This window comes from Mirounga angustirostris, unplaced genomic scaffold, assembly GCF_029215605.1.
Source record: "Mirounga angustirostris isolate CCGP_5_RB_7025 unplaced genomic scaffold, mMirAng1.0.hap1 SCAF_10, whole genome shotgun sequence".
NCBI classification, from domain to species: domain Eukaryota; kingdom Metazoa; phylum Chordata; class Mammalia; order Carnivora; family Phocidae; genus Mirounga; species Mirounga angustirostris.
This window is the reverse complement of record NW_026991718.1, coordinates 124,230,256-124,251,989: the sequence shown is the minus strand read 5'-3', so window position 1 is coordinate 124,251,989 and position 21,734 is coordinate 124,230,256. Positions and strand designations below refer to the sequence as shown.

Here is a 21,734-nt window from a genome sequence, read left to right as displayed (position 1 = left end):
CCTCTCCAGAAGGGTACCTTCTGGCTGAGGAAGACAGGCAGTAAGCGAGTAAACGAGCAGATCATTGGGCTGGGAAGGCTTCTCTGAGGAGGTGACGTTGAAGTGGAGACCTGAAGAAAGTGAAGGGTGGGCCCTGGGGGAAGAGCATTCCAGGCAGAGGGAACAGTACCTGCAAAGGCTACAAGGAGAAGTGGAGAGGCAATCAGATTGTGCAGCCCTGGGGAGCATAGTCAGAGCTTTGCTTTTTACGCTGAGCAAGCTGGGCAGTCAGCGAAGAGTCTTGTTCAGAAGAGTGACGTGGTCCGACTTAGTTTTAACAGGATCCCATGCTGTTCTGTGAAGATCAGATGGTGGCAGGGTTGGGGTATGGGGCAAGGACAGAAGCAGAGGAGTATACTGTAATTACCTAGGTGGGAAATGATGGTGGCTTGGAACAAGGTGGGGCCAGTAAGGGTAGTGAGAAGAGGTCGACTTTGGGACATATTTTAAAAGTAGAGCTGAAAGCATTTGCTAATGGATGGGATGTGGGGTGTGAGAGAAAGACAATTCAGGGATGGCTACTGAAGTGTTGACCTGGACAATTAAATAGATAGGATTTCCATTTGCTGAGACGGGAGGAACAGCAGATCTGGGGATGGAGGGAAATCAGGAGTTTGGTTTCAGTCGTGCTAAGTTGAAAATACTTATTAGACAGCCAAGTAGAGATCTTGCAAAAGGCACTTCAATATACAGGTACAGTGGAGAGACCATCGGAAGTTGTCAGTAGCAAAGACCCACAGACTTTCAGAGCCTAGTGATTACTTAGAAATCAGTTTTGCAAATGGGGGAAACTGAGGCTCAGAGAGGCGGTGATGTGTCCAAGGTCACACAGCAAGTTAGGGGCAGCTCAAGCCCCTGACGTCCCCCCATCCATCAGCCCCTACTCACTGATTCAAACCCTGGCCCTGTGTCTCTTCATCCCAAATGGATCTTTTCCACATGGAAAAGGCCAGAAAGGTGACACGAGGTGAGGCTGGAGAAGGAAGCAAGAGCCATACTTGAAGGACTTGAGGGAAGCATGGAATCTGGGAAAGGCTTAAGCAAGGGAGACAACCAAGTGCAAAGGTCCTGAGGTGCATTTTAGAAAGCTCCCTCTACTACAGTTTGGAGAACAGGTGGGGACAGGGGACTCCAGAGGGAGGTACCCGCCAGGTGCTCGTCCATCACTTCACTCTCACTTCAACTCTGAGAAGTGGCGGGATTGATGGTGGCATCCCCATTGAACAGATGGGAACACTGAGGCTCAGAGGGGAGAAAATGTGCCCACCGTCACATAGCAAGTCAGTGACTGAGCAAGTCAAGGCTTGGCTCCTAGACTGTTGGAGTGGCAAGAGTCCTTGCGTCACACTTGGGGGAACTGAGGCCAAGAGAAGGGCAAGGACACATTCAAGGTCACCCAGATTGTAGGAGGCAGAGCCAGCCCCCAGGTTCATGAGTATCAGTCAGCCTGAGGAGCTCCTGCCCTGCCTCACCTCCCTCTCCCAGCCCACTGACTCTGACATTCAGCTCAGGAAAGAGTCAGGCATTGGATTCAACTTGGACAAGCCAAGGAACCCAGGAAGGGGGAGGGAGGAAGCAGAAATTAAATTAGTTTATTTCATTTAAGCAACCTTTTGAAGAGGAAGCAAATCTGACACCAGGGTGCTTGCGGAGACTCCAGGCAGCTTTGAAAATCAGTCACAATGACTGAGCCTCCTGATCTGGGCTGAGGAGGGCGGGGCCAACAGGCGGCACTGGGGTCTGGGCAGCTTCGGAGATCAGAGGGAGCAGGGACACAGCTTGGGACATGAAAGGCAGCAGTGCTCACAAATTAAACCACTCACAGCTTAAAAAGGAAGGGAAGTGCGCCGGGGGCCTCCGATGAGCCACGCTTCTGAGGAGGGGCACGCCAACCAAGCTGAGCCTAATGCAGTGAAGCAGGTCCTGCAGTGGACAGTCAGGAGGCCTGGCTCCCTACACAACCTTGGGCGAGTCCCTGCCTCTCTCTGGGCACCAAGTTCCCTCCGAAGCATTGAAGGGGTTCATTCATGCAACAGATATTTACTGAGTGTCTACTCTGTGTCAGGCACTGTTCCAGGCATTGGGGATTCTTAGGAAGCCTACGTGCAGAGCAGGGAGAAGACAGGAAAGAAATAAACAAGCCAATATGTTATAGGCCCTGTGGTGTAAGTGCTGCGAAACCAAGGGAAATTGGCATTATACTGGGGGAGTGCTATTTTAGATAGAGGTGTCAGGGAGGGCCTTTGTTTACAAAAGAGGACATTTGAACAAAGAGCTGAAGGAACCAAGGAGCTCTGTGAAACAGTGGTTCTCATACTTGATTGTGCATCCACATTACTTGGAGGGCTTGCTAAAATACAGATTGATGCCCTTTCCCCCCCAGGGTTTCGGATTCAGCCAGTCTGGCTATTAGAAATGTTTGCATTTTTAATAAATTTCATGGTGATGCTGCTGTTGTTGGCTCAGGGACCACACTTGGAGAATCACTAAGCTGGAGGAAGGATGTACAGGCAGAGGGAACAGCAAGTGCAAAGGTTCTGAGGCATAGTGTGTTTGTCAGGTTTGAGAAATAGCAAGGGGTCAGTGTGGGTGAAGAGAGGAGTAAGTGAGGTGGGGAGTGTCCAATGAGATCGAAAGAGATACTGGAAACTGGATCATGTAGGGCATGGTAACCATTGAAAGGATTTCTGTTGTACTCTGAGTGAGATACAGAATCAATGAGTGATGTGATCCAACTTATACTTTTAAAGGCTGACTTGTTGGCCACCGAGTTGAAAATGGACTATAAGCGACAAGGTTGGAAGTAGGGAGATCAGTGAGGAGGCAGCTGCAATCATGCCGGCAAAGGTAATGCTGACTCTGACCAGCGTAGGAGGTGAGAAGGTATGGGATTCTGGATGTATGTTGAGGGTAGAGCCAACTGGGCTTGTGAGGGACTGGATATGGGGAGTGAGAGAGAGACAAGGCAAGGATGATGTCGACATGTGTGGCCTGAGCAACTGGATGGATGGAGCTGCCGAAATGGGGAATGCTCCAGGAAGAGCAAGATTACAGTGCAAAATTAAGACTCTTGGGCATGTCAAGATTGAGATGTCTACTAGAAATCCAAGTGGAGTAGTCAAGGGGAGAGTTGGGTTTCTGTGTCTGGAGGTCAGGAGCACGAACAGGGTCAGAGATACAATTTTGAAAGTCATCAGCAGAGAGAAGGAACTCAAAGCTGAAGGCTAGATGAAACCAACAAGAGAGTGAGTTTTGAGACAAAAGAGTTAGACTAGAAAATATCTTAATGTTGGGGGCACCAGACCCCTTCCGACCAGTATCACAACCTGACCAGTGGACAGCAAGATTTCACAGGGCTTTCATGCCCAGTTCAACTCTACCTACTTATTAATGCCAACTATGTATAAGACGATATGCTTGGCCCTGTTGAGGTTACAGAAATGAGAAGTTCAATCCAACACACATCTATTAGCCACTACTTTATTCCGGGCACTGCAGGGGGTGTAAAGATAAGTAATTGAATTAAATCCACAAATATTTATTAGCACCCATTATGTACAAGGCCTCCAGTGTACTTGGCTCTGTAGGGATTGCAAAGATGAGTCACCTAACTTAGCAAACATTTATTAGCACCTACTTTATATATAGCCCCAAGGGGATAGAAAAATGAGCAGTTGCTTTCAATTCAATAAACGTGTATTGGTGCCTACTGTGTACATGGCACTTTGCTAGGGATGTGGGGGTTGCAAAGATGAGCAAGACCCTCCCCTGACCTCAAAGTGGTGGCAGATCAGTTTCACCTCTAGGGCCAACTCTCGTCAATTGGTAGTGACCGTAGGGTTGTGTTGAGAAGGAGTCTGAGGACCCCCATTCAAGTTCAGGAGAAAATGATGCAATCAATTAGTGATGTTTGCTGCGAGCAAGGCAAGAGAATGGGGTGGTTCGTTTGGCATAGGATTGGCATTGTTGGACCATGGGATTGGGGCTCAACAGGCTGTGGAAATGGGCAGGGGCTCTGCCGGAGCGGGGCTCCCATGTATTCCAGTTTCTCTGTGAGCAGCATCTTTAGTAGACGGAAAAGGGTTGTTTGTAGTATAGCCCGCACTTCTTGGGACACTTACTAAATAATAGCCATCAGCCAACACTGCTTTCACAGAGCTATTTCCCTTTATTCTCAACAATCCTGGGGAATAAGCAGGGCAGGTATTACTGTCCTCATTTAACCAACGAGAAAGTAAATGCAGAGAGAGTTAAGTAACTTGCCTGAGTTTCCAGAGCTTGACCCAGAACCCGGAAGCAGAACCCAAGCCACTCACCTCGGCTTGTGTGGGAAACGGCCATGCACAGGGACTTTGCAGCTTGCAAAGCACTTTCACACCCCTGATCTCATTTCAACCCCTGGAGCTCTCGGGTCAAGTGTTAACATGCCCATTTCATAGCGGGAGAAACTGAGGCTCATGAACAGAAGGAGGTAAAATTGGAAGAGCACGCTATCTGATTGCTGAATCCAGTGCTTGGTGGGGGACGGGGCAGGGAGGAAAGGAGGAAGACAGGAGGCAGTGCATTCCCCAAGGGTCTCATTGGGGAAGGCAGCAACCAGCTGGGAGCCTCTGATTGTCCTGTCTGCAGCCAGAGAGAGTATACCTCAGCAGCCCTCAGGCCCAAGCCAGGAATCAATTGCTGGCCTCTGCAGAGACAACTTCTAAAGATGTTTTTAATTAAAGTCCAGGAAGATCTATATGTGCAATATCTCCTTGCCTAGCAACGGCACTGGCTCTCACCACCCAGGATCGGGGGGGAACAGGACAGGAGATTTCTGGTGGGGAGAGGTGGCAAGGAAGAGCAGAGGCCCCGGCCCTCAGGAGTCATCCCCATGGCCCAGGGAATCTGGACAGCGAAGACTGGATCCATGCCTTTCTTTGTCGTTTCCATCAACAAATTATTCAGCAAACACAAGCATCTTCTCTAAGCCAGGCCCTATGCCTACACAGCAGTGGGTAAAAAGGTGACAGAGCCACCATCCTGCCCACAAGGGTCTAGCACACAGTGAGTGCTCCGTAGATGTAGGGTGACTGAATGGAACCGAATTATAAGCAAAAAATGTTTGCTTTCTGCAACAGGCAGAGGGATGCTATTCCAATACTTACAATGTTGCTATCCCAAACAAGGTGACCAGACTACTTACTAGAGGGTCCCATTTAAATGTGGAAAGGACAGAAGAGCATAAGGGTCTCAGATTGGCGTGGTAGGAGAGTCCTCTCTCTCAGGGGGACAGATTAGATCCCACACACATTCATGGGTGAGTCCATGGCTGGGATCTATGAGGAGAAAGTGAGGGGACAGCGTCCCAGAGGTCACTGGAGACTGGAGAAGCGTGTTTGCATCGTAGGGCACACTTATCCCATTGAGCCAAAATTGCTTCTTCTCTGTGTCCCCCCTCCCACTCTCTCCCACTCTCCTCTTGCTTAATATGTATCTCTGCCTGTCTCTGTTTCTATATAAGTCTACTTTCTGACTTTATCTCTGCATTTCTACCTCTTTCTGTCACATTCTGTGTTCCACTTTCTCCCTGTCTCTATGTATCTCTGCCTCTCTGATGCTCATCTCTCTGTCTCTGTCCTAATTTCTTCCCATGTATCTGGGTATCTGTTTTCCCACTTTCTCCCTGCCCATCTCTCTGAATCTCTGTCCCTCTGTCCCTTGTCTCTCTTTCTCTGACCCGCTTTCTAGCCCTGTCTCTTAGTGCCACCTTCTCTGTCACTTGTCTCTGGGCCTGCCTCCTACCCCTCCCTTCTGACCTCCCCTCCCCCCCCCCCCCCCCGCAGCCATGTTCCTGCATCTCCTGCATATCATTAGGCTGCCCTGGCTGGGCAACCGGAAGCTGTGGAGGCCAGCCCAGTGAGCCAGCATTATAAGTGATGATCAAAGAGGGAGTTGGGAGGGAGAGTTTGAGAAGGCGTTGGTTTCCCATGTAATCTGAACGTTCCCAGGGACTCGACAAGTGGTTTTTAATTTTTAATAGAAAGCATTCCACGCAGTTCTGGCAGCAGCAGGGGGTGGGGCTCATTTTTTATAAATGTTTGAGAAGCTAAATGTGAGCTGAGGGTTTCCCCAGGCCCAGCAGGGCAGCAAAGGGAGGTAGGGAAGAGGCACGATGGTAATAATTACAAACATCTTCATAATAATGACACTTGGTCACCTCATTTGAAGACTCTGTTCTTTTCCAAAGTGCTTCATCTCTTTCATCTCATTAAAGGGCCTCCCTCATCCAGGGAGGCCAGGAGGATGAAGTCTTATCTCCATTTTACAGAAGGGGCACTGAGACCCAGTCAGGTCAGTTTTCCCGCAGCCACAGAGCCCAGGAGAGGGCTGGGATGACTTCAGTCCTGGAGCTCCCCTCCCCACAGCACCACTTCCTCCCTGAGCCAATGGGGGCTCATCCTAGGGGCTCTGGAGCCCTGGTCTGGGCAGCAGTTGGACCTCTCAGATAGCAAAGACAAGAGACAAGAAAGGAAAGAATTCTGGCTTGGGAGCCAGGCCATGGGTTCCAATTCTGGCCCCGTGACAAACCATGTCAGAGTCACCCAGATAAACCAGAGATGAGGGGTGGGCATGACCCCTCCCTACTGATACGAGTGCCCAGGCATTTCCTACTCCAGGCCAAGGGCACAGCCCCAGAGACTTTCTGACCAGGCAGAGAGACAAGAGAGGAATAAACCCCTGAGCACTGCTACATGCCCAACTTTACCAGCCGTGTAAATCCATCATTTCTAGTCCTTGGAGCATCCCTGGGAAGCAGAGGGGCCCCCTCTAGACTAAAGGTGAGGAAAAAGGTCAAACAGGGACAAAGACTTGACCAAGGGCACAGAGTGAAGAAGCAGTGGGATCTGAACCCAAGACTCTCTGATGCCAAAGCCCACCCAGTCTCATCCCCTGGCAGGAGAGTCTGACATCTCATACTGATTTTGCCTGGGAGGAGCACTGCTGACTTGGTGGCATGTGTTGTCCTTGCTTCTTCCTTCCTGTTGTCGGTCTCAGTACCGGCACAGTGAGTCCAGGAGGGTGACATACTGGCTCCACACACCTGGGCTGCAATCTTTCCCTACCACTTACTAATGATAGAACCTGGGGAAAGTCACTGAGCAGAGGCTCAATGACTCAGTTTCCTCATCAGTTCAATCAGGGGTTTGGTCGGTTATTAGCCTGGGATGCACTTTAGAATCACTGTGGGAGCTTTTAAAAATGCCCTTGCCTGTGCTGCACCCCAGGAGAGTCCTACTGAATTGGTCTGGGGTGGGGCTCAGCATCAGTTTTATTTTAAAGCTCCTAAGAGATTCTAATGTGCAGCCAGGGTAAGAAACACTGGTTTCTGTGCTCTCTGAGGACCAGCTTTTCCACATCTAACATTCCACGTGGAACCCTGCTCTGAGATCCTGTTTACCCAAGAATCATTTGGGCAACGCTTCCTATGCCGGCCTGGATAGAGGCCCTTAACCCCACGTAGCTGAAGAGCTGGCTGGCAGCACCATGGACAGCGACCAGCTCATCCTAGCCAGTCCCAACCGTGCTTCTGGAAGTCTGAGCTTGAACCAGTTGTGGCGGGGGAAATCCTGAATGCAGTTCCTTGCCATTCCCCTCCTTTCCCTGACTCCTCCCTCTCTTACTGGCCTGTCTCCTTCTACTCCTATTGACCCCCTCCTCCTACTTTATAAGCCCAGGCACATGTGGGTTTTGACTTCAGATCGACCTGGGTTTGAATCCTGCCTCTCCTATTTCCTTGCCAGGTGAACTTGGCCAGGCACTGTTCTCGGTTCTGAACTCAAACTATTTGAGTTCTCACAGTGATCCTGAGAGCTTGGCCGTAATATTACCCTCATTTCACAAATGAGGAAACTGAGGCACAACGGGCTTCATTACTTAACTTCACTCAGCCTCATTTTTTCATCTGTAAAGTGGAAATCTCAAGAGAGCTTACTTCAAGCTTATTTTATAAATTCCGTAAGATAACATACATAAAGGGCTTCTCATAGGATCTAGCACAAAGTAGTTATTCAGTAAACATAATCTAACATGATCATTGAATAATGATATGTAATAATGGGTTTCATCATTATTTATTATTAATTCACATTTTCACTCTTCACTGTGCATAGCAGTTTCCTCATCTGTAAAATGGGAATGATGCAGGATTGTACCGTGTTGGTTCATATCAGCTTGATTTTCTGTTTTGGGAGCCACTTGATATCACATTGGAAGCTTGAAGTTGGCCATGGTGAGAATCTCTACACCATGGAAATCAACAAACACTACAAAACAGGGCATTTCTCCCCACCCCTCTAGCCCTCAGAGCCGATGGTTAAACGTTTACCAGCATACCACTGCATCTATATAATAGAATTGGCCTGAGGACTAAAGGAGGGAGTGGATGTGATGGTCATTATAAAAATATGAACTGCTGAATGGAGGGGGGATGATCCTGAGGTCCTGTAGCAGCCACAAGCCCAGCACCCTTTTATCTGCCCATTCTCGGGAGCTGCTGACTTGCGAAGAATGTAGGAGGGGGTCTGGAGTCTGGGGAGCCAGTGGTGAATCACTGACCCTTCACCATCCCCACGTGTAGGCATTAACTGTAATGGCTGCAATAAAGAATCTGGGTTTGGGGAAATGATTCCATCATCCCCGCAGGAGTCCCTGGGATGCAGCCAGGGAGAGGGAGAGAGAGAGAGAGAGAGAGAGATCAGCCATTACCCTGGGGAGTCACTCAGCCCAATATTGTGCCTTGCCCAAGGGATGGGGGGAACAAGCAGAGGGGAGTGACAGAGAGACCCTCTCTCATAACAGTTACAACAGCCACTATTTATTGAGCACCCCCCATAAGCCTGATGCTTTATGTATCTTCTCCCTTTTCAGTATGTCTGTGAGGGAGGCATGATCGTGGTATATCGTATACTGGCATGCCATGCCTCCCGAGACAACAACGTGCATTTATTGAGTTCTTAGCATGGGCCAGGCACTGTCCGCGGTGCTGAACATGGAAGTCTATTTGAATTCTCAAAACAATCCCGGGAGTTTGGTAGTACTATCATCTTCATTTCACAAATGAGAAAAATTGAGGCACAAGGGGGTTTGTGACATGTTCAAGGTCAAACTGCTAGTAAGTGTCAGAGTCATCACTGATTGTGATTCAGTACACTGGGCTACCATCCCCAGAGCCACTCTGCCTGTGCTGACTCTGTCATCCAGAAGGGCTTTGACCTCAGAGAGTCCTGGGTTCAAATTCCACCACTTCCTCTCTCAGTGCTCTTGGTCAAGTCTTTCTACCTGTTTCCTCGCTTGTAACTTAGAGGGGCTCACTCTGCCTCTCGGAAACACTATGAGGATTAGAGATGATGAATTTAAGTGCTTGGTGAAGCTGGACATGCAGTGGGTGCCATTAGGCATTTATTCCTTTCTCCTCTATCTGTATAATAGGAGGCACCTGGGGTTATGTCCTGGGGTTATGAGTAGGAGACCCTGGGCACCTAGCATCAAGAGGGAGGGGGCTTGCTCAAATCCCTTCCCTAGCTTCTCTGGGCAACCCTGATATGGTTGACATGGAACAGGAGCTGCCAAAGAGAGGCGCATTGCAGGGCCGGTTTAGGAGGCTTAGGCTGGGAGGGGGGACATGGAGAGGGAAATGAGAAATGCAAAAGAGTGAAAAATAAATACATGTGTCTGTCTGGAATGATCGAGGGCCCCAGGCTGGAGGCGGGAGAGGCGGGCGGCAGGCTGGGCTTAGCAGAATTGCTGCAGTAGCTCTTCCAGAGCCCACGCATTAGCCAAGCCGTGAATGGGCCTTACCTCCCAGCGTGCCACCCTCCTGGCCCAGAGTCCAACCCAGCCCCAGGAGCGCCCCACTCAGAACCTCAGCAGGTCTGGGCCCCTTCCCCTCACCAGCAGGGCACTCAAAAGAAGGCATCACCTTAAAGTGATGGATGAGTCTCATCCCCTTGGGTCATATCCTGAGCCCCCAAGACTCCCTCTTAGGTCTTCTACCTCACCCCCTCCTTTCTGGAAAGGTTCAGATGGACCAGAAGGCTTTGCCCGCTTCTCCGTCCAACACCTCCCCCACCCTGCCCTCACCCCCATCCTGTCCAGCCTCATGTCCCAAGCCTGATTTCGTCAAATTGAACATGATGTCAAATTAGAGCCATCTCTGGGACAGGCCAAGAGAAGCTCCCAGTTTAATGAGGCAGCGTCGAAAATCAATAACTTAATTGCCGCTGTTTGATGGACTTTTATCCAATTTATACTCTCCCCAGCAGCCTACGTGCAGAGCATGTGGAGAAGTGTGTGTGTGTGTGTGCGCGCATGTGTGTGCATGTGCCTGGGGCGGGGACTGTCTGGGCACCCAGGGGGAGGGGTGAGGAGGGCACCAGGACCCACAGCCAACTATTTCCCAAAGGGAAAGCTGGGTCTTGCCATCCTCCTGCCCCAGATCCAAAAGACACTGGCCTCTGAGCCCCAGTGAACTTGGTTATCCTTCTGGGCTGCCCAACTCCCATTTGTGGGGGGTGGTGAAGGAGGGAGGGAAGAGAAGCAGAATTCCCTTGAGAAATCAGGAGAGGCTGGGGTGGGCACAAAGACCCCTGCTTTGGGAGTCTGGTGCCTGGTTTCCAGTCCTGGCTTTAACTCTGACCATGATGACTTAACTGGTGAAGATGACCATTGCCACCACCCGCTGAGACTGAGCCCCATCTGCACTGAGAATTTAAAGTGCATTCCCTCAACCTCAAGAACCAAGGACTAGGATTATCCCCCATTTGCTGAAGAGGAAACAGATTCAGAGAGGCTGCCTTCCCTGGCCAGAGTCCTACAGCTGGGAGCCACCAAAGGGAGATTTGAACCCAGATCTGACTCCATGGTCACGCTTGCGCCACGGGAAGGCCCCAGATCAGGAAGCGGGTTGGGAGTCAGTGTGGGGATGGGGACTGTGAGGGGACTAGCTTCCATGACCTCTAGCTTGGATCTCCTCCCCCAGCTTCCCTGGGGTGGGGAGGACAAGCGCAGCGGCCCCAGGTGACCCCTGTCTTGCTTGGTCCCCCGGGCCCAGGCACGTCGGTGATGCAGGTGATGGCCTCAGATGCGGATGACCCCACGTACGGCAGCAGCGCTCGGCTGGTGTACAGCGTGCTGGATGGCGAGCATCACTTCACCGTGGACCCCAAGACCGGTGAGGGCCGGGGCCAGGCCGGAGGGGGCGGGGCCAGGGTAGGACCGAGGTGGGGGGACAGAGGGGTGGGGCCAGAGGGTGGGGGGAGGTCCGCTAGCAGCCTTCTAACAGGACAGCGGTGAGGGTAGGACAGGACCAGGAGGTGTCTAGCTTGTTCCAGGGTTGCAGAGAGGAAGGGGCGGCCAGGCAGAAAGAGGGAAGGGCTGAGGAACAGAAAAGGATGGCACAGGGGTGGGAGTCCCTGCAATACTGGCAGGAAAAAAAAAAGGCAGGATGCCTCCACCATGGGCGCCCTGAAGGGACTTTGGAGGTCCCAACCAAGCGGCCCTCTTGTCCTTGGAGCTTAACTGAAGCAAGCGTGTCTGCAGCCCTTAGGGGTCAGTTGGTGAAGGGCACCTTTGCAGCAGTTGTGAAAGCTCTGTTCAAGGGGCAGTTGTTAAGGATCTGATGGAAAGACAGGGATGGAGACCAATAGGGAAGAATGGTTTCTTAACTTCTTTTCCCTCCCCCAACGCCACCAGACACAGTCCCCAATTCATTTTCTCTGAGGTTAGAACCTGATTATGTCTCTGAGGGGCCCTGCCAGAGTGGCAGGGAGGGCAGAGCAGGAGACTGAGGCTCGGAGGAGTGAAGTGCCTCACTGAGGTCACACAGCTGGGCGTGGCTGCTGCTGCCAAGGGCGGTGTCCTCCCCGTCCCTGTGATGGGAGGGGCAGGGCAGGAGTGAGGGCGCCCGGGAGACCTCACACCACAGAATGTTTATCAGATGCCATCATGGGGCTCACAGCCCGGGTGGGGGCCAGGGCGACAGGCATATGCATGGGCAATCAGGATGCAAAGTTCTGGGAGGTGGAAGAAGTTGATCTCCAAAGGATAAGAAGGTGTTGGCCAGACTAGGATTCAGAGACGGGCATTCCAGGCAGAGGGCATGGTGCAGGCGAAACCAGGAGGGAAAGAACAGCCTGAGGCATGAGGGGAATTGTAAGCAACTCAGGACTGGGGAAGCAGGCGGGCTGGGGATTCAGGCTGGTTGGCAGGGGCCCAACTGGGCACAGTAGTAGCGAGGTTTAAGACCTTGGATTTTATTCTAAGGGTAATGGGGGGGATTTTATTCTAAGGGTAATGGGGGGTAAAGGGTAATTCTAAGGGTTATTCTAAGCGTAATGGTGTGTGTGTGTGTGTGTGTGTGATGGATCTGGGTTTTGGGGTTTTGTTTTTGTGTTTGATTTGTTGGGGTGGGGGATTGAGGATTCCAGGTTATGAGCTCAGTTGTAATTGTATTATCTTACACATAATATCTTTGTCATTTTTTTCTCCTTGCAAAAGTAACACATTTTAGGAAACATTCAAACATTGAAGGAATGTTAAAGAAAGGAAGGAAGGAAGGAAGGAAGGAAGGAAGGAAGAAGGAAAAAGAAAGAAAGATAGATAGATAGATGCTTCCCACTCTCATCCCCTAATTGCAGCCCCAAAGGTAGCCACTTGGTGTATATCTCCTATGAGATCTTAGACTCACTCATTTACTTGGAAAATATTAAGTTTTTTAAAATAAATAACACATTTCAAGGTTCAACATTTATCCAAACAAATATTTAGTGGAAATTCTTTACCCCTTCCAGTCCCCCAGTTACCCAGTCTGGGTCCCCAAGGCAACCAATGTAATTTTCTTGGGTATCTTTCCAGAGCTATTCTATGCATGTACAAGAAAATAGGTACATGTATTTGTTTTATTTTTTTACACAAATGGTAGCTATAAACACACACTATATACACTGCTTGCCTTTTTCACTTAACAATACATCTTGAAGATTATTCTATATCAGTACATAAAGAGCTTCCTCATTCTTTTATTTAACAGCTGTTGTGGATACACTAAAATTTATTTCACCAGTCCCCTATTGATGGACACTTACGCTGTTTCCAATCTTTTGCTACAACGAACAATGCTACAGTGAATAACCTCATACATATATCATTTTGTGCTTGTGTGAGTATATCTGCAGGATAATTTTCGGGAAGTAGAAAAGCTGGGTCAAAGAGCACATGCATTTGGAATCTGGATAGATAATGCCGAAATGTACCAGATTACACTCCCAAGAGCCACCCAAGAAGGAGCCTGCTTCCCCCCTCCTCACCAACACTCGGGGTTCATTGATGACTTTTAGGCAGGGAAGTGACATGCTCAGGTTTTCATCTTAACAAGATCCCTCGGGCTGCTCTCTATAGCATGGCTCAGAGTCAGGCATTGAATTCAGGGAGACTCAGTAGCCTGGGGTCCCCATCACAGAGCCCCAAAGGACAAACACCAAGGCCTGCGCCTTTCCCCAGCCCCCACCCAGACTCCTGAACCTGTTCCATCCAGCTAGGGAGCGAGAGATGACACAGGATTGGTGGCAAGGGTTAGTTGAGATGCTGAGAAGGGAGAATGAGGGATGACAGTGAGATCCTGCCAAGGGCAAACCTTGGGGACCTGGGTGAATGTAGAGAACTAGATTGAGGGAAGAATCTGGGGGTTCCCAGCTTTGGGCCCTGGGATGGGAAGGGGCACCATCTACGGAAACAGAGGGAGGAATGTTGATTAAGAAAACTAGGAGCAGAAAAATTAGTGAATATGCCCTGCGATCAGGTGCAGAGCTAATTCATTCCATTTTAACCACGGTGGGTTTAAGAGGAGAGAGGAAGAGGAAAGAAACATCTAGAACATCTAGCAGGCCATCTGAAATACAGGCCCAGAGCTCTCTAAGTAGCTGGGGCTCTCTAAGCTTTGGTTTCCCATGTGCACAAGAAGGATAATAATTCCCATCTCACGTGACTCTTGTGAGGATCCAACGGGAGAGTTCCTTCCTTCATTCAACAACTCTTTAGCGAGTGCCTGCTATGTGCCTGGCTGTGTTCTAGGCTCTAAGCATATGGCAGGAGGCAAATCCAAGACCCTACCCTCATGGAGCTTTAATTCAAGTAGGGAATACAGAAAATAAGCCTATCCGTGCATAGCATAACGTCAAGTAGCAACGAGTGCTAGGAAGACACAGAAAGCAGGGTAAGGGGATAGACTTCGATGAAGAAATCAGGATGGGCCTTTCTGGGGAAGTGACCTTGGGCAGAGACGAATGAAGGGAGGGTATGAGCCCCTCGGTATCTAGGAAGGAGTGTGCAGGCCAAGGGAACAGCGAAGGTATGAAGTGCTCGGCATAATCCCTGGTACCTCCTGGCAAGCCAAGGGGCTGCTATTGCTACTGAAGCCTTCATTCGTTCAGCTGGAGGAGGGGGCCCTTTGAGTTGATCTCCCTCCAGAAAGGGAGGAAGCGACCAAAATAAGGGAGGGGCCAGGACTGAGTCTGGGAGATGGCAGGGGTGAGCCAAACTCCAAGAGAGTGAGGAGGACGGCCAGATTCTCAGAAAGAGCATCCCCCACTGCAGGGAGTCAGGAAGAGAGCGGCAAGCGGGAGGCCATGGAGAGCCCGGGAGGGCAGGGATGCTTCCCAAGAGGCCAGCGCGTGGCACCAGGCAAGGCAGGTGAAGCAGCGCAAATGAGGTCCTTGTTCTGGGGTCCTCCACTTTCTCAGTCTGAGAGGCTCTTTGCTGACATCTCCCAGGAAGGACCAGATTTTTCCTCCCCTTGCCTTCAGCCCCACTGCAGGAGCCGCCCTGGTGCCATTCCCAGCCCCAGCTCCATTTCCCCAGCCAGGAATATTCCGCTGATGCGGGTCTATATTTAGCAGCTGCTGTGAGGTACTGTCTGTTCTCGCTGTGCAGATAGCAGGGAGCAGAGCCGGAACGGGCCCTGAGAGGAAGGTGTGAGGGAGAGGAGGGGGCGGGGCTCCAGGGGACCGAGTGCCAGAGGACGAATTAACTTGTGTGTTTTAAAGGCCAGGCCTGCCAGCAAGCCCCCCACAGGGGCAACAGGGATGGCATTTGCGGGCTAATGAGGCATTGCTTGGGCTCCAGGGCCCCTTCTGCAGAATTTGGAGGGGACGATGGGGGTGGCGAGGACAACACCTGGAACTGGAGGTGATGGGTGAGGACAAGGCTGCAGGGAGCTGTGGCCAGGTTCTAATTTTCAGCACCCGCCCACCACCACCCGCACAGGACTAGAAAAACGCTCTCAGAGACTCCAAGTTATCTGCTGAAAATTCTCAACAGGGCCTGGGATGAATGAAACAAACCTTTGCTGAGCACCTTCTAAGTGCCAGATCCTGGGGTCAGGATGATAAACTAGATCTGGTTTCTGCCCCCCAGGGCTTTTGTTCCAACAGAGAAGCCAGAAACAATGACACCCAGCCTATGAGACGGGGAGACAGAGGGTCTGTGGCAGTAGGTCAGACAGTCTAAGTGTTTATTGAACACCCCCAATGTGCCAGACCCTATAAGTAAGATGATGAACAAGGCCGGTAGGAATCTCTGCCCTCATGGAACATATTGATCGGGTACCCAATCCAGGACTTGGGGAGGAAGGGATCATCATGGCATCCCCAGAATGTGCGACCTGCCACTGGAGACTTTGTCTCATTTAATTCTCTTAAAAGCCTTCCAACTGGGTAGCCCCATTTTATAGAATAGGAAACTGAGGCTCAGAGGCACTCAAAAAACTTGTCCAAGGTCAGACAGCATGTAAATAAATGGTGGAAAGAAGACTTGAACCAGTCAGTCTGACCCCAAAGTCCCTCCTTTCTGCACGGCCTCGTATCTGCCTCTGTGACCCCTACACAAGTATGTCCTCAGTAAGCATCTAATAAATGAGTGAATGAAGTGATTTGCAGAGCCAGAAGGTTTCAAGGACAACTGCATGGGCCGATTTGGGGAATTTTACCCCAGAGCCGGGAGAAAGGCACCAGCCCCCCGGGTGCTCCTCCCAGCGTCAGGAAGTGGAGTGGGGAGCAGAACATAGCAGGTAGCAGAATATGCCATCAATTCCTCCCACCCCTCTAGGTAAAGTGACTTTGCCACTGCTCCTATCAAGAGGTGAAGTCTTGAGAGCTGCCTGGCTGGCTGAGATGATAGGGCATGGGACTCTTGCTCTCAAGGTCATGGGTTCAAGCCTAATGTTGGGCATGGAGCCTACTTAGGAAGAGAGAGAGAGGTGGAGTCTTGAATCTGGGAGCAGAAATGATGCTCTGCCAAGTCCCAGATTAGGCCTTAAGAGGCCTTGCCGCCTTCACTCTTCTCTCCCAAGACCCCCATCTAAGGAAATGAGCCCAGCCTGCTGAAGCCCGGAGATGCTCTAGCGGACAGCCAGGAACCCCCCACCCCCTGCCAGACCTATGCCCCAGGCCTCGCTGGGCCTTCTGGCCAGCTGAGCCTCTAGTGAAATGTGACTGCACGAGCGAGCCCAGGAGAGGAACAGGCCGGAAAACATGATCTCTCCATCAGATATCTACTGCTTTGTGACAAACTGCCCCCAAACACGGTGACTTAAAACAGCAGCAGTTTTTTATTGACATAATCCTGTGGGCTGGCTGCGCAGTTCTTTTCACCGGGGTCACTCGTGTGGCGACAGTCCACCGGCAGATCGGCTAGGACACTGGTGTGCCTGGGCCCCTACCTCCATGTGGCCTTCCATCTGGGGCTTTTTCTAAGCAAGGTGGTCTCGGAGCTCCAAGAGGACAGGCCCCAGCACACAAGGGCTTATCAAGCCTCTGCTTTTTGTCCCACTTGCTGATGTCCCATTGGCCAAAGCAAGTTGCGGGGCTAAGGCCAGAGTCGGTGTCCGAGGGGGTGACCCAAGAGTGTGCCTATCAGCAGGTGTGCTTTATTGGGAGCGGGCATCCCAGCCTGTCACTGGGTGTGAGCCCAGGGCCGGGTCCAAAGGCAGCATGGCCTCTGGGTACCCACCTCCTGGTCTCCCAGAGATGGCACCTGATCGTCTAGAAGACTTCATGACCAGTTGCCAAGTGAAAAGAGGTTAGTATCCCTACTTCCTCTGGAGCTAGAAGTGGCAAGGACAGCAAGGAGGCAGTCACATGAGCAGGGCTCCTCACCCGCAGGGGTGGACCTCAGCCAGAGCCCTGCTCCAAGCCCCACGCATGAGTTTTTGGTGCACAAGCTCACAGATGCACCGTGGCCCCAAATCCCAGCACTGCCTCTGCATTCCGCGAGGTCCTGGATGCAAAGCACATGCACACGGCTTAGCACGCGGTAAGGGCTCCACTGGTCGGCTCCCCTCCCTGCCCTTCCGACTGGTTCACTCAGGGAGCCTTTGTCTCTGGCCTGGTTGGCCACTCCACCATCAGTCTGTCTGTCTGCCCTCGCCTGTCCTCCCTCCACCATCTTTCTTCCCCGCTTCCCGACCCTGGGCCTCCCTGCTGTCTTCGAGAAGGGCTGTTCACTCAGTCTCTATTATTCTCTGCCTTCCTTTCTCCCCTCTGTTCTTTCCCTGTTCATCTGTCTCCAGGTCTCCGGCGCTCTGTTCCTCTGTCTCACTGTCCCTCCCGAGTGCACATTTCCCTCTGGCTTGACCACTTACCTCTCTCCTTCTCTCTGTCCCAGCCCTTTAGGTCTCCCTTGCTCTCTGTTCCCTCTCCAGGGCTGCAAAGCCTCAGCTGACAGACCAGTGGAGGCCTAGGCCCTAGCCTCATCGCCAGAAGGGCGCCCCGCTCACGGTCCCAGTGTTGGGGCAGGTCAAGGAGGGCCAGTTCTGACCAGAACTGGGGTCGGTGGGGAGCACGCTGCTACTGGCAGCTGGTGGGTAGTGTTATCCCGCCCCAAACATCAATAGTGCCAAGGTTGATAATTCCTGCACTGTATGCAATTGTCCCATTGTCCAGATGAGGAAACTGAGGTTCAGAGGAAGGGATTTGCTCAAGATCACTGGTCAAAAAAATGGCAGATCTGGGATTTATCCCAAGTTCATGTGCTTCCAAGACTCACTCTCCGTAAAGGAGGGATCAACAGGGAGCCCAGGGAGGGGTCTCGGAGGCCACCGATGGAGGGTCTGTACGACTCTTGATTAGATAGACTACACATTTTCCATATCTCCATGTGATCCCACAAAAGCAGGGCCACTTCCTAGATGCCCTACCTCCGGCTCCCCCAGCTACACATACAAATACACACATACACGCACACACTGCAGCCTCTCCCCCTCGTTCTAGCACCTTTATTGGAGTCTGGGGGCTGTTTGGGGACATCAGGAGTCGGAGATTGGGTTTTATGGGGCACATCATGGGGCTGCTGGTGCATGACTCCACCTGGCGTGCAGGCCCCAGGCACCACCTGTCACCACCTGGTACTCGGCAGGTTGGAGCGAGTGGCGGGGGAGGCTGTGAACGCCTCATCGACTCTCCCCTCCACCTTGGTCTCCCACTGGCAGGGAGACAAGAAGCTCGGTCTTCTGCTCGGCAGAATTAATCTGTGGTCACCGCCGTTCCTGCGGCCCCTGCCCCTCTTACATCAACAGCTTGAAGGGCTGTCTGATCAGTGATTAGCCAGTGCCTGGACAGAGAATCTAGGGCTGGGCCAGGGCACGGGGACTTCAGGGGCTGGGGGCCGACTCCATCATGGAGAGGGGCGTGTGAAAATAAGAGTGTGCGTTCATAACTGTGAGTGGGCACACATGTGGGTGTGGGTGTGGGTGTGAGCTCATGTGTGTTCTTATGTATGTACCACATAAGCGTGTGAGATGTGAGACATACTTAGTGTATGTATACAGATGAGTGTGACTCCAAAGTGAATGTGTGTGAGTGTGGGTGTGAGTCCGGTTCACCATGTTAGCACTCAGTAAGCTGCTGTTCCGTGCCCGACTCTGCTGAGGGCCACTGACAGAGGGTTGAAAGAGCGGATCTGAGCAGGTGTGAGTGTGCGTTATCCGTGAACACGTGGGTGAGTGTGCGTGAGCATGCGTGGTGGCTGCTGAGCCTGCACCCCCACTGTCCCCACACCCGTGTCTTCCGTGTTCCCCTCCTGAACTTGCCTGAGCCACACCTCTGCCTGTGGAGGGGTCTCTGTATCAGCTCGCAGCTTCAGGGGGGGCATCCCTGGCCTCACTCTCACTCACCCGCAGGCGTGATCCGGACGGCCGTGCCTGACCTTGACCGCGAAAGCCAGGAGCGCTACGAGGTGGTGATCCAGGCCACAGACATGGCGGGCCAGCTGGGTGGCCTCTCCGGCTCCACCACCGTCACCATCGTGGTCACCGATGTCAATGACAACCCACCCCGTTTCCCGCAGAGTAAGTGAGGCCTTCCTAGAGGGTGATGGCCACATGCATCTGCATCCACCTGGTAGACCCCCAGCATCCCTCCCATCAGACTTCCATGGCAGGTATTGTGGGTGTCCGTTCATCCTTCCACCCACCGAGCTCATGCTTCCCTTTAGGCTTCCACCAAAAGAGAAGCTTGAATCTGTCTATCCATCCAAGGCATCCATTTCCCCCCAGTGCCCCTCCAATCATGCTTCTTACAGAGGAAGTCCTCAAAGTTGTCTGATAGCCCACAGGCCAAGTAATACGGTTACCTTCCTACCCCTCACCTTGCTTCCTGCCGCGGAGGAGCCCCCATCTGTCCACCTACTCCAGCTCCTCACTGGCCCCCGCACACACCCCATTCCTGCTTATCCATGTGATCTGCCACTGACCCAAGCTTGCAGAGGGAAGGGCCGGGGAGGGGGGCTGGAGTGACAGGTCTGTCCCCACGATGAGCCTGGAGGGCAGGGTGCTGCGCTTCTGAATTAGGTCTTTCCACTCTCTGCCTCTCCAGGCACAACAGGGGACGGGGGGTGGGGGTGTTCTCTGGCCAAGTCTCCCACCTCCCCCTCAGCCAGCCCCTTGTCCAGCCTTGGGCCCTGAGCCGCGCCGGGGAAGCCGCCGAAGCTGGCAGAGACTAAATGCTGCAGGGAACCGGGCTGATCCCTATCGGGGAGTCATTACTTGAGGTCTGCTGCTCTCACATTAGGCCCGCCACAGGGGACTGACCCCCGCAAGATAAGGGAATCCAATCCCTTAGCTGAGAGCGCACCATCATCGGGGCCTAGCACCTCAGCCTGGACTCCAAGCGGGGTGGGCAGAGCTGCCAGCTGGCTTCGCGTCGCCAGGGAGCCGGGCGCAGTAGCCGGGGGCCCCCCCGCCCCCCGATGTGGATGGGGGAGCTTTGAGGCACCGTGTGGAGCGGTGGGGGCCACCCGGGCTTCTGCCCAGTTGTGCGAAGCTCTGTGCTAGTTCTGAGCCGGAAGCAGTGGGGCAGAGCAGAGAAGAGGGACCCCAGGCCCCAGGAAGACTCTTGTTTATTTATTCATTGATTCATCCCTTCTTTATTTTTAACATTTCTTTATTGTGAAATATGCACACAAACGGAAAGGTGTAAAATAGAAATGTCCAGTTTGGCAACTAATTATAAAGCAAATCGTCCTAGAGACCACACTCCTGGACCCCAGAAGCCTCCAGGTGCCTTTCCTGAACCTAGCGGTCCCCCACACCCCCACTTCCAGAGTTAACCATGATCCACTATTGTGATCGCTACCTCCTTGCTTTAGAGTCAGTTTATCTACATACACATCACCCAACACTATAGCTTAATTTCACCTGGTTTTTTAACCTTAGATGAGCAGAATCATATCATATAACCTCTTTGCATCTTGCTTTTTTTCCTCTCTTAAAATTATGTTTATGAAATCACATGTATTCATTTTCGTTGCTGCACAGTGTCCCATCGTTTATCTATTCTATGTTGATGGACGTTTGGTTTGTTTCCAGTTTGAGGCTATGATGAAGGATACTGCTCTGAACATTGTTGCACCTTGTGGAATATCTCCAAGTGCCGGTTTGCACGCATTTCTCTGGTGTATATACACACTGGAACAGAATAGCTGGCTCATGGGATATACTTATCTTCAGCTTTACTAAACAAAGCCAAACTGTTCCCCCCATGAAAAAATGCATGTGTCCATTGTAGCCCATCCTCCCCACCACTTGCTGTTGTCAGACTCTAATTTGTGTTAACCCAGCGAGTGTGGAGCCATGCTCCTTTTCATTCATTCACTCCCTAGTCACTCACACATTTCATTTATGCAACAGTCTGGTGTTCTGGCAGGCTCGGAGAATGCCTGATGAATAAGAGATGTGGTTCCTGCCTTCCAGGAGCTCACACTCTGAACAGAGGAGAGAGGAGAGAGCAGGGAGAGAAGAAGCAGAAACTGATAGGGAAAGGCAAAAAACCTTATAATGGGATAATCTTGGTGGCCCTGGGGCACAAGACCAGAAGAGCCTGGAGGTCAGTCTGAAAAGGCTCTCTGGAGGAGGGAACATTCTGTGAGACTGTAGGAATTGGGGAGGGCACAGCAGAAAGGAGAATAAAGAGAGGGGATGCCTAGAGATGAGGAATTATAAGAACCTCAGGCAGGCTGAAGCTGGGGTCAGAGAGAGGGAGGCTGAGGCTGCAGAAGTCGGCAGGGGCCAGGCAGTGAGCATCCTGTAGGGCAGGCCAAAGGGCTGTAGGGCTCCATCACAGGGCAGCCGGGAGCTATGGAAGGGATTCCAGCGGGGGAGTGGCACA

General features: G+C 51.9%; 1 protein-coding gene across 1 annotated transcript in view; it reads left to right on the top strand.

Moving 5' to 3' along the window:
- The window catches only part of CDH22 (cadherin 22), a 66,991-nt gene that overhangs the window by 10,256 nt on the left and 35,001 nt on the right, over positions 1 to 21,734 (top strand). The window contains exons 3-4 of the mRNA XM_045883884.2: positions 11,132 to 11,251; positions 19,250 to 19,417. Coding sequence (XP_045739840.2) covers positions 11,132 to 11,251; positions 19,250 to 19,417 — 288 coding nt within the window. The remainder of the gene's footprint in view (positions 1 to 11,131; positions 11,252 to 19,249; positions 19,418 to 21,734) is intronic.